The 14,253-nt window shown below is 31.9% G+C and overlaps 1 protein-coding gene across 1 annotated transcript; it reads left to right on the top strand.

The window, feature by feature from the left end:
• Positions 1–9,655: 9,655 nt before the first annotated feature.
• LOC110108427 (ubiquitin-conjugating enzyme E2 10-like) lies at positions 9,656–10,105 on the top strand. The gene has a single exon (XM_020839057.1). The coding sequence runs from the start codon at positions 9,656–9,658 to the stop codon at positions 10,103–10,105; it is 450 nt and encodes a 149-aa protein (XP_020694716.1).
• The last annotated feature ends 4,148 nt before the right edge of the window (positions 10,106–14,253 follow it).

Below are 14,253 nucleotides of genomic sequence, written 5' to 3'. Positions count from 1 at the left end.
TTATCAATTTAGAAGAGTATATATATAACTACTGTTAGTGGCCTTGTGCCACAGTGCTTTGACCTAGCTTTGCATGCTAATGTTGAAACTTGTTCAATATGAATTAAATTGTTAGACCTAAGCTTATATCCCAGCGGCTAACCAAGAGGGGGGTGAATTTGTAATTAAAAAATTTATCCCTCTTTTTAAAATTGAATCGATAATAACTTTAGTGAATTTTTGTAGAAAAGATTTTTAACCACAAATTAAAAAGTAAAAAACAAAAGCAGTTGATAATAATAACACACAAGATTTATAGTGGTTCGGTCAAACACGACCTACATCTACTCCTCGGAGGCACCCTCCGAGTATTGTACTAATACCACAAGTGACTCTCCTTTTGCACCCACAGCAAGGCGGAGAAGCATTCACAAAAATTCTCTTCCACCACTACTCGGTGCAGTAGAGAACCGTCGTCCTTTTACACTCTTCAAGTGTTGGCAGAGAACCGTCCATCCTTTCACAGTCTCCAAGCGTGGGCAGAGAATCCTTCGTCCTTTCACACTCTCCAAGTGTAGGCAGAGAACCCTTCGGCTGTTCACACTCTCCAAGTGTAGGCAGAGAACCCTTCGGATGTTCACACTCTCCATGTGTCGGTAGAGAACTGGATCTCCTTGAACGATCTTCTCACAAGAAATCTAGAATGATGAGAGAAAAGAGTGAAGTAATCACAAATCACTATTGGAGATTCTTACCTTTGAGTTCAAAGTGAATTCTTCACGCTCCAGTAGTAAGAATCCTTCTTTAAACACTCTCTCACACTCTCTCATTCACTCTCCCTTCAGTTAACACGAAAATCAGTAGGCAAAAAGATCACAAGACAGTTTTAAGTGGACTTTATATAGGAAAGACATAAAAAATCATCTAAAAACTGTTGACTTTCAAGTTTGTACACAGTCGATCATCCCGGACGATCGTTAGATCGTCCTGTACGAACAATATAAAAATAGTTGCATACGAACCCAATATATTGGTACAAACTGACTTCGTACCCGATCATTGTCCCGTATGAAATATGTTTGTCCTGGGACGAATAATTATATCAAGGGTTCATTTTGACGAAACTGCAGGACGATCCCAAAATTTCAGGGAACAGAGGACTTCGTCCTGGGACGAACATAAATGTTCGTCTGGACGAATAGTTCAAGTCATGTGTTCAGAGAACTTCGTCCAGAGAGGACCAGGATGAATCATCTCGACGATTAGTTTAACCCATGTGTCTAGAGGATTTCGTCCTGGGACTAACAGGATGAATCATCTGGACGATCAGTGCAAATCAAGTGTCCAGAGAGCTTCGTCCATGGACGAATGGTACATTTTGTCTGGATGAACAGTTCAAAGTGAGAATATAGAGAGCATCGTCCAGGGACGAATATGGAAATTCGTCTGGATGTTCAGGACTTAGAAAAATTTTCTCACTTCTTGTTCGTTCAATTGCTCTTCCGAGTGGATAACTGACCTGATCGTCCCATCGTCCCGTATGAACTTGGTTCGTCCCATATGATCAGTATGATTTTTTAAAGATCTCCCAAAGTATGCGTGTACTAAGCTACTCAATTACAATCATACTCTCTCAAACTCAATACAATGAAAAATATAAACTTCAATTTACAAACTATCTCATGCTGAATTTGATTTGAAGTTTTCTTTAGTCTGGAGTTTAATTTTTCTGAAATGTTAGTCCACACAAGAGCAAAAATAATTCTTCCAAAAAGTGTTAGGAGAATATAATACTTAAAACAATAATAGTTGGAATCATCAAAACTATAAAAGTTGCAAGATTGTAAAACATGTAAATAGTAACTCTCTTAACAGCTAAATCCAAAATTATTGTAGACATAGGTATTAATATCATTGAGGCGATTTCTAGTACCGTTTGTGTGTGTGTGTGTGTGTGTGCGCGCGTGTGCGTGTGTGTGTCCCCAGCTTCCTCTAAATTGAGAGCTTAGCACTGTAGCACTCCTTCAAATCTCACCACGATACAAAGAGGATAGTGTCACGATGCCAACATTATCAACACCACAGTTCCTCTCAAAACATTTGACCTCCTACATTTTCTCTTTTATAGTTCATTTCTAAACCTACTTGCTCTTTATGTACTAGTTGGGAATCAATGATTGCATATTAGTTAAGATTTTGAAGTGTTACATTTCATATGAATTTGTTCATAATTATTTACGAGTAAATTAATACATTATTGTTTTACTTCGTTCATCTCTTTATGTGCAATGCACAATTCATCCCAAATGTTCATAACCATTTAGCAAGTGGATATATGCATATAATCTTCAGATTGAAGTGCAATATTTTTTTTTTTAATTCAGTTATACTAATTGCCCAACTAAATAATCTAATAATAGATTAATAAAATAACCATCAAAATTTTTCATTCCAAAATTGTTCATATACAAATAATTGATAAGAGAAAAATTGCTTCGTCTAATTGCATCTATTATGATTATTGTACTTTTATTTCTTATATTTTTGTGCAGTAAATATATTAGAAAGAATAAAAATTAAACTCAACACCATTGAGTAAGTTCCTCAGGGGAGAGACCTAAAAAAAAGTACTGTAGAGCTTAGCATTGAGTGGCTATCTAGAAAACGTTATAGGGTCAAATCGTTGAGTGTCGCGGCGGGAGACGATTGAACTGGTAAACTGATACAATAGATGGTGAACCAACGCACCGGTCACCAATTTTGCAGTGTCATCAAGCCAGCTCCACAACTTGCAAGGTTATGAATTGTAGCCTTGGTGTTCATGTGGAGAGGTTTGCACTTAGGAGAGACGCTTGTGTGTGTGTGTGTTAGAGTCTTCTTCCAGTAGGAGAATTGCTCGTATATACATGTTTGTGAGTATAGTATTGGTGTGAAGAGAAGGAAGAAATACAAGGAGTTTGTACTATTAGATCAGATCATTTATTTCCTTATACTCTAATTGTATTTTTTTACTTTTGTTGCTATTTATTGCAATAAAATGATTGTTTCATGTACTTTCATCTTCATGAGTGGCTAATCTCATTATTATGAATTTATGATTATTCAAGAATAATGTGATGTATAAAATATGTTTGATATTTTATAAATTACTTCATGTTATTTTTAATTCTTCCAAACTTCATTTTGTTTATATATAGGCCTCGCATAAACTTAAAATCTAGTGTAACTAGAGTCTCGACAGAGGAGTAGAAGAATAATCAGATGTTTTAAAATATAAGCTTACCATAATATAGACATATGGTGGTCAGAGTTATGGGATCTTAAGGGCATAGTAAAACTGCATAGTAGATGAGTCCTAGTTAATACTCCAATGAACTCGACAGAGAAAATAGATACTTATGCTCTGATTCACCGCAAAATTAGGAAGAAAACCACTCTTACACAATCATGTTATTTTAGATATCATAGGTTCAAAGATTTTATAATTAGTGAATTTATCATCTAGCTAAATAAATAGAGAAATTTCATTAAGTAGTACTAAATATTAAATCATCATGAAATGATATTGTTCTCATCATTTTATTACTTGACACGACACGTGCTCTTGCGTAGAATATAATTTATACCTAAAAAAATTAAACAATATTTAAATGACAAAGTATATAGTGTGTGTAAAGTGCTTGTTACTAATCTAGTATAAATTTATTTTGTACATCAAAATATAAGTACCGAATTTCAAAATACCTTAATAGAAATACTTCTATCAACTGACCTTATCTACAGCTGCTCTGCTAGACGTTTCCCCTTTCTTGAAATTTCATAGAACAATAGAGTGAGCATTTTATATACTCAATAGACCATCCCAATTCTAATTGCAGAAATTAATGCCCATATTTGCATTATTTAAATAAAAGATTTAGATATTAAATATAAATTAATAAAAATTGACTTTAATATTAAAAAATATAAATAGAGAGATTACTTCTACTAGCATTATCAGAAGAAAACATAAGTATGCTTTGAACTTATTTCATGTAATAAAATATGCATATATATGCTCCATAACTAGTTATAATTGATAAGTATAAATAATGTTATATTTTATGTATTAATTTGTCATTAAAAATATGTTATTTTGGTTGTGTGTGTAGAAAAATACAGGAAATGAGCAAAATTTTAAAGTATAGTACAAAACCATAGCATCGGGCATAATACCGCGCGGCGCCATCATAAACATTGCCAGAGTGCCCAAATATAGACATGGTGGTGCCCAATCTCTATTTAACTGTGCCGCAACATCTTAAGAGTCAGTGTCGTAAAGCCAAACTATCCCAGCATCATAGTATTGGACGAGGTAGCACTGCAAAGCCCATTCTTTGTCTGCACAACATCGCGATGCCCAATTCTAGTGATGGTAAGTCATAGAGTGTCACGTCGATGTCACAAACCTCAAACGGTCAACAACGTCATAGCGTTACAGTTGTAACTATTCAAGCCATGATCTGTCAGCGAAGCTACACATCAATTTATTAAATAGTTGGTCCATGTCAGCAAGTGCCATAGTTGAGGAAAACCTTCAACGTTGTGGCATTTGTTCATTTTATGGGCATCACAGTTCAAGTGTCTTGAGCACCACGGCGCCAAAATTCATTTTTTTTTTGTATTTTCTATAAATAATCTATCTGTAATATTAGTATAGGAGTTCAATCACTTATTTAATTTCAGTATTTATAGTGCTTCTTTGATTTTTCCTTAGGAGTGACAACAAAGAGAATTCAGAGAAGTACTATATGCATTTCATTAGAGTATTTGACTTGTATTTATGAAAGCAATTCTGCAAATTCCAGGAGGAGTGTAGAGGAGATCAATGAATCATCCGGTAATATATTTTCTTATATAATTTCTTTTTTTATTTAAATTAATAAAAATGAATATGTTTCACTTGTTCTTAATGTCTGGCTAAATTATCTAGTTTTAGATTGATTGTGTAAATGAAATATGGAGTACTAATTAGTTCTCTTCATCAATAATTTTATGATATTTTTAATATATAAAGTCTACATTTAATGCACATAATGGTCATATATGTAGTTAATATCACGTGTAATGTGAAGCCTAGGAATAGGAAAGCACGCACAATTAACTAGGTATGTTGGCTTGGTATGATGCAAGTATAGGCATAGTGCTTATCATGTATCAAATATATAGAGATGAATTATCATAAGGGGTTTTTACACTCTTTACTTACTCTTTTAATATTTTCATAGGGTGACAGACTATGGGAGTTTAGAGTGGTACTATTGATCAGGTTAGAAGAGTTTAATTTATCATTTATCTCTTTACACTTAACTGAGAGGTTGATGATGCATATGCTCTAAATAGCATCAATATATAAGAGAATCATTAGGAAACATATTGTATTTATATTCTATCAATCCAAAATAATTTATCCCAATAGTTATTCATTTAATTATTTTTATTTTTTATTTTAATTAAGTCGACAACCAGTGTAAAACTTGTCAAATAATCATGACATAAAATTAGAGGTAGACATAAAAAGACTTGGTTATAAAATATTAGGAATGATCTTTCTTTATTAGATTTAAATGAGAATTTGACTTTTAATAGGACACAATAGCGAAAAAGGATTCATGTAGCTGACAAAGGCTTGATGTTGTTGTTGTTGTTATTGTTGTAAGTGATTGAATCTCCATAAAAATTTATTTTTATTGAGTATGATAATTATTATAGGTGAAGTAAACAGTACTAGTATTTGCAAGTAAATATTCTTCCTCGTAGGATCGATACTCTACTCTATTTATATTACTTGATTAATTCGACACGTATAGTTATGTATATTAAGTGGAGTTTTTATAATATTTATATCAAAGAAAACCTAAGCATTATTTAGGGATTAATAGAGCCCTAAGTTATTTTCACAATTCTTTAGGTTACCGTACTTCCCCCATTAATAATATACCTCGTAAGATCAACCCTCACTAGGTGAAGGAGAGTTAACTCGATTTCTTTTATAACTTCACTTTTGCTTAAAACTCCCCTGAACCTCTCACAACTTCATAAAGTAGATGGGGCAAGAGAGATGACCTCCCACATTTGCACATGATAAATGGAGCCAAAATCATTAGTATAGGACCTTACAACAAAACTTATAATGCACTTTAATATAAACATGAATGCACATGCAAATATTAACAGAATTAATAGGTATACATGAACATGAGAATATATGTACCGACACATGCACGATACTTCAGAAGATGTTGCATGTATAATTTGCCTTTGTATTTAACATTTCCATTCAAAAAACCATTTATAAGGGACATTTGAAACATTATTTTAAAACTTTTAATGAATTATAGCCAATGCTATAAATGGCATTTTTTAGTTAGAAATAGTAAAAAATTTCTATATACAAAACTTACCATTGAAATATTAATTTCTTATAGTTAAAATGTTCATACTGAGATATTCTATAATATATGAGAAATGACATCATGGAAAGTTTAATATACTCATTAAAATATAATTTACTTTATAATCTTTTATAATATTATCAGAATTGAAATAAAAATAGGGTATTAGGAGCCTGCAACAATCAGAACAATTCTCTTAATAGGTTCGACATATGAATTCAACTTTGCAATCTCAAAATCTCTTCCTCTTCTTCCCCTCTCCTCCTCTTCCTCTCCTCTTCTTCTCCTCTTCTTCATTGTGGTGCTCTAACCCATAGTGTTGTTGCACTAGACAAAATTTTCTAGATACTCTTAGATAGAGAGCTTAGTGTTGAGGTACGTACTTATTTTCAATTTTACAAACACTACTCTAAATAAAGAGGAAAACTGCCATGTGTAGCATCACTGCACTTTCATAACTCAATATCATATAGAGAGCTTAGTGTCGTGGTGCTCCCCTTCAGTTTCGCAACGCTCTTTCAAACACTACTATAAATAGAGAGGGCAAAATTTCCATGTGTAGCATCGCCGCACTTCCACAATTCAACCTGCTAAATAAAGAGGGAAATTCCACATCTCTCCCAATGCCAGTATCGAAGTGCTCCTAGAAGAAGTTTTTCATTTCTAGTCAGACTCTTCCACTTTAATTATAAACATTCTAATGACAAATTTAAGACATACAGAGATGGGGACAAAATTCTTACCAGCTTTCGATGTTTACATCTATAAAAACTCATTTTAGTGGCCAACACTACGGTGCTCCAACCCATAGTTGTGCTGCACTAGACATAATTTTATAGATACTCCCAGATAGAGAACTCAGTGTCATGGTGATTCCCTTCCATTTTGCAACACTCTTTCAAACACTACTCTAAATAGAGAGGGCAAATTGCCATGTGTAGCATCACTGCACTTCCATAACTCAATCTTAGATAGAGAGCTCAGTGTTGTGGTGCTCCCCTTCAGTTTCACAACACTCTTTCAAACACTACTCTAAATAGAGAGAGCAAAACAGCCATGTGTAGCATCGTTTCACTTCCACAACTCAATCTCTTAAACAGAGAGGGAAATGCCACATCGCTCCCAATGCTAGCCTCGTAGCGCTCCTAGAAGGATTTTTCATTTCTATTCAAACTCATCCACTTTAATTATAAACATTCTAATGAGAATTTTAAGATATACAAAGATATGGACAAAATTCTTACCATGTTTTATAGCTATAAGTATTAGAGAGAGAGAGAGAGAGAGAGAGAGAGAGAGAGAGAGAGAGAGAGAGAGAGAGAAATAAAATCCATATGATGTCTAGTGATGTTGAACAGATCAGTTGCAACACAATAGAAAAATATTAAATATATAGATCTATTAGCAAGAGATAATATCATGATCATTAAAAATATCATTCATAGTGCATGAAATAAACTAGAGAAAAAAAAAGATTATTAAATAAAGATTAATAGAAAGAAAATGAGTTGTAAACTAATTTTTATATGTTTTGACACTAGCACCTTTGTCCATGCCTTAACCCTCTAATTGAAGGATTCATTACTCTTTCCATTGGCCACCTTCGGGTGGAAAAGCCCATCCCCTTGACAGGTGATGGAGAAACCATACACCCACTTTTTTTACTACAGGAGAGAAGATAGTTACTCTAGCCCACCGGCTAATTACACTTTCTTACAATAAATATACTTTGAGATCTTACTAATCAATTATAAATTCAATCAAGCAAAGGCTCTCCACGCTTACCAGCAAACCTTAGAGGAATAAGATAGAAGAAATGTGAAAAACAACTAATTGGTGTACAAGCTTATAAAGAATTTTCACACTTAAAATTTTTATTTGAAAAGCACAAGCTAAATCTCCCTCAAAATACACCTCCCTTTATTATTTTTCTATCACCCCTCCCCTTCCAAGATTTCTAGAAAGGTATATATATTAAGTGCCCAATGAACAAACCTTTAAATAGACTAGCTTATAAATTTGAATTGATCGTACAATACGATTCATATATTACATAATACAATTAATTTAAACAATAAAAAATTATAAAAATCCTACTTTGTTTAATAATCTACTATATGATTCACATCGATCATACTTTATGATTATTCTTAATAAATATGCATTAATGGTCTTCTTAATTTTTATATTTAGCTTAATTAGCTTAATTTAAGAAAGTGATCATACAGTATAATATATATCATATACTACGATTAATTTAAATTTTGAATTATCAAATTAAGAAAATCTTGTTTTGACGGTTCACTATAAAATTACGCATAATCATAGAAGATGATTTGTATCATACAGTATAATTTGCATCATACAAAATAATAAGTTTATCATAATTAATTAATTTAAGATTTGTTCTATTATTACAAATTGATCTTATTAGATTTTTAAATTAATGTATATCATACTAAACGATCAAATTGTACAGTATGATCTTTCATAGATCAATTTACGTTCTTATTTTACAATTCTCAGGAATATTTATATAGCCATCCCTTGTGTACACATGTGCTAGTTATTTCACAAAGCATCAAATAAAGTATTAAAGAAAATGAAAAAAATAATAATTACTGACTCTCAACTTTTATTCAAGGGGGATAAATAAATATGTCAAAATGATGTTTATTTTTATGATTTTTATTTTATTTTTTTCGGTAAGTAAATAGAGTAAAAAAAATGATAAACATGATGTATAAATAATTTTGTTTTCTATTTTTTATTTCAAGAAATGCTAAAAATGATATATAAAAATGCCGAATGAAATCGAATCGTATAAAATGACAACTTCATAAATTTTCTCATTATATTTACATATCCAAAAAAAATATCTAAGGGAATTTTATTGCATGGCAAAGGTATTAAATTTGTACATAACTTAAGAAAAAGTTTAAAAATATATGATTTTAGAAATTTGTTAAAAATCACAAAATAAGTAAATATTAGAGTTATTAGACTTATTACTTTACCATATTAATATCATCATATATGCATGCTTAATACATATCAGGAATCCAATATATTTATTAATATATCTTTATTATTGAGCATATTCTCCATTGTATTTTATTCTTATTATAATCTTATCTTCTCTCTTTCTCTCTCTATATATATACATGATCTTTCCAGCATTTTATGATCAATCAAGAAAATATATAAAGCTGAAGTTGGTTTGAGGTTTCGAGTGTTTTTTAATGGGTTCGAAGAGGATTGAACGAGAGTTAAAGGCCTTGAAGAAGGATCCTCCAGCAGGTCTCATTGCTTGCGCTGTTGATGATGAGGACAAATATCATTGGAGTGCAACTATAAAGGGACCTGATGACAGCCCTTTTGCAGGCGGAGCTTTCCATGTTTCTATTTTCTTTCCAATTGACTACCCCTTCAAACCTCCAAAGCTCCATTTCCGCACCAAAATTTTCCATCCAAACATTAATGAAGATGGCAGAGTCTTCCTTAGAATTATTTGGGATGAATGGACTCCTGTTTATACTATGTCAAATGTTTTTCAATCAATTTTCTCGCTTTTGACCGAACCAGACCAGGAATACCAAGTGGTAGAGGAGATTGCTAAGATGTATGAGACTGATAAGGATGAATATGAAGAAACTGCCCGATCCTGGACTGAGCAATATGCGAAAGGCTGAGAAGATTTATGGGTCTCAACATCGCATAATTTGAGTAGTACTTTACTAAATAAGGATTACTTTGATGTAAAAAAAATTGTTCAATAACCAAAGTTTGGGACTTTTTTATCATTGTATGGAGTACATTCGACTCTTTTGGAGTTTTGGAAGTATAAATAAATGAAGATATATAGACATTTATGATTTATAATATAATATTCGAGCCGGGTTGTTGACCTTCTCTCTCTTGGGAAAAATTGTTAGGTGCGGAGTGTGCACCATCCGCACAAGCATGGGTTCCCAATGGTACCGAGTGCCGGTACCTAGCGCCGAACAATGCTTGTGCGGACGGTTCTCCCCGTCCGCACTCCACACCTAATGATCTCTCCTCTCTTGGGTTATGCCAATTTTGAACCTTGGTTAGCTCTTCTACTGCTTTCACATATGGCATTGTAATTTGCCTCCTAACTTTTTCATTGATCTCCTCAGTTTTCCACTTGCCTCACTCTAGCTAGACCATCAATGTCATTTCTTGATCTTATGTCCCTCAGTCTCGACTCTTACTTCTTGATCTCAACTTGCTTGATATTTACATCAACTTAATCTAATATATTTTGACCTTTTGGACATTTATATCGCACATCTACATTGACTCATCCAACTTCTTTAGAGATTCTAGTTTCTTTACGTCCATTCATCTTCGAAGGGTTGGATATGTTTCTAAAACTCTAACTTATTTGCTTTTTGTATGACTCATTGATTTTAAGTTTTCATCTTCATCTAGAGAACACTAGCTCTTAATATAAAGCCTCAACTCTATTTTGATTGGCATACAATTTCTTGCTCTAATATATGTCTATCTCATGGGATGATTTTGTTATCTTCAATCTTCTTTAAGGGTTGGCTTAACCTCAATCTATTGATTCTCTCACCATTTTCGCCTAGGTACGCCGACATTAATGCACATCATTGCTCACAAGATTAATGCACTTTGTCGACACAAACTCTGCTAACGATGTCAACATCAAGATTTATGTTGGACTTTTTGGTCTCTCGGATCTTCCTCTTTGATGGAGAGAGATCAAAATAAGAAGTAAATGATCTCCTAAAGATAGCTTCTATGCAATAGACCCTTTCAATTTTCACCATGAAATACGATACAAATATAATATGTCCATAATATTTTATAAACACATTCTCTACTTATAGGGACATCATTTGTAATCAAAGATAAACATTAGTGGAATCCTTTCAATTGGGCAAGGCACCATGGTTTTTCCACTTCAAAATTATGTCGCCTCTTACAACTCATCTTTTATCTATGCATATATTACATCTTCGTACAATATTAAGACAATTAATTAACTTTCTAACTCTATTGCTACAAATATTTTGGCACAAAAATTATATTTTCCTTATTGCCCTATTTTCTTCCCTTTATATAGGCATGTTTGCATTTACATCAAGCATTTCGTTGCGCTCCTAAGAAAATATATATATATTTTTTCATTGACATTATGATTGATAAAATAAAGATGTAACTATTGATCCATTTGTAGTTTTTAATAGTAAATTTTATTCATACATTACTTAAAGGTCGCTTTTTTATGAAAAGTACTCAGTAAGAAATTGGGATAGAAATTCATCCATATTGATGTCAAAGAAGACCAAACAATTGGTGTATTCGTTAATTGAGCATAATAGCCTTGAAAAAAATAATTTTAATCAATACATATTCAATTTAGGCCGATTTTGTACTCTATGGCTTAGATGCAAAAGCAAATCTGTTCATGGCATTTGGGATCATTTTTATTATTTTATTTTACTTGTATTTAGACTTAAAATTAAATATATTCATTATCTTTATATATATGCATTAATGGCGAACAATATGGTGATGACAACAACAAAATTTGACGGTGGTGGTGACGACTGGTGGTAATAGGTTAGTATGGTTATTTTTAAAATATTTAAAATATCTTAAAGTTAATTTTAATATTTAAAAAAAAGAAATTGATTTATCTTTTAAAAAAATAAAACAATAAAAATATGTTTTAGAAATATTTTTATTAATAATATGTGTAAGAGATATAATGTTATTAGAAATTGGATCATTTTTTTAGCTTGAATTAGACTTAATGAGTCATGTGTGACTATAATTAAGAACTGATCAAGCCAATATAAAATCAAAGTTGGCTTCTCTCAAGATTAATTGGATCGAATGACTTTAAGTTGATTTTTTAAATCATATCTTATATGTCATTAAAAAATTCATCAATCAAGTACAAATATTGAAGGACGGATTTTGATGCAAGCATGTGAATAAAAAATAGAGGGACAAATTTATTACCATTTAGGGTTTGTTTGTGACAATTTTCTCGTTGCTTTGCTTTTCATTTAGCAATCATACTTTTATTTGGTTATTGCTTTTTCGCTATTTTTCAAATAAAATCTATGGTGAAAAGCTACTTTTTTTGCAAACAGAGAAGTTAAATTATTTTTCCTATAATAATTTCACGACCAACTTTATAAAATGCTGCAACTGTCCCAAGCAGACTCTTAAACACCATTTTCAACCAATTTATTGTCCAAATATATTAAAAGTGTTAATATTCAAATCCAAATGGACCTAAATTAATCAGTCAAAATATAATTAAAAACTTCATAGTAGTTTTTTTAAGGAACAAACAATCTTAAGATATTGCTTGCATATAATTAAAATGAGTGTCTCAATGAGAAAAATCTACCAAGCCAATGATCACTTGATTCAACTATCATTGCAATGCTTAAATGCTTAAAAACTTGTCTATGATAAAGGGAATCAACATATGTCATCTCATGCAATTTTGGAGATTTCCTATGAAATAATTAGAACATTGGCCCAAAAATATATTAGCATGCCCAATTATTCACATAAAAGGGGGCATATAGCTAGGCCTTGAGGTGGAGTTTGAGAGAGTGCTACCCAAGGTTGGCACCAATGATGACCTCCATGAACCAACATTACATGACCACAATCACTCGATTAACATTGCCTAACCGTCATTGCCTAACTATAGTCGCTTAACTAACATCATCTGGCCATCATCCATCATCGCTAAACCAAAATCATCCAACCACTATCACTCCACAATCATCATCTGATTATCATCACTTGGCCACTGGATCACTGATACTCAATAGCCATCATCTAACAACATTTGTTTAACTATAATCACCATACCCACTTTGCTTGACCATTGTTCCCCAACATCTTAAACAATGCAAATGTCCATCAACTTTATCTCTCAACTTTACCAAGAAGGTTGACACACATTATCAACACAATGTTGACACATATCATTGCAGAGAAGGCTAATACATGCCATTTTTATCAAAATTGACTTTCCTTAACTTTTTTGCCCGTGGTCAAAAGCAATGTCAATACACACCATGAGCCAATTTGAGGGGCATAAATTTATCTTTCACTATTATAATTGCAGCGCCTGAGGTTTAGGGTCTTGATTGATGACTTCAATGAGGATTCTCATGGAGTTGATAGTCTTGATGAATGAGGATCCTCCAACATCAATCACAACTAGTAATGAAACTAAGTACATGTTTAATTAGAATGTGGCAATTAAAGGACCTGTTGATAGCATTTTGTTGGTGGTGTATTTGTTAATTAAATTAAATTCACATCAAACTAGCCTATCAAGCCTCCAATGGTCTTATTCTACACCAAAGTTTTTCTTCCAAACATTAGAAACCACACCATCTACCCCAAAATTATCAAGGAACAAAATTTAATACTTTTAGTTTTCCCAAAAAAAAAATTTAATACTTTTAAATTTGCTATGAGATTTATGCAATATATATAAAAAATCAATAAATTTTAATATTGTATTTATTTTAATATAATTTTAAAACTCATCAAAACTAAACTCTAGTAGAAATATCCTCACATAATTTTTTTTTTCATATACAAGAACCCAATTCAATTTTAAGTTAAAATATTCTGATCAAATTTAAATTTATTTGAAATAAATCATATGAGAAATCAATCACCTCAATACAAATTTAATAATTTTAAAATTCATCCTAATCAAAATTTTGATCGAACAATTTAAACCCAATTTTGCCCTTTCAATGATATGTGTGTTCCAATAAGATATTGCCTTTTTTTTAAA

The sequence above is a fragment of the Dendrobium catenatum genome, unplaced genomic scaffold, assembly GCF_001605985.2.
Source record: "Dendrobium catenatum unplaced genomic scaffold, ASM160598v2 fragScaff_scaffold_1221, whole genome shotgun sequence".
Lineage (NCBI taxonomy): Eukaryota > Viridiplantae > Streptophyta > Magnoliopsida > Asparagales > Orchidaceae > Dendrobium > Dendrobium catenatum.
Note: the sequence above shows the minus strand (reverse complement) of the source record. Positions and strands in the feature narration are given on the sequence as shown.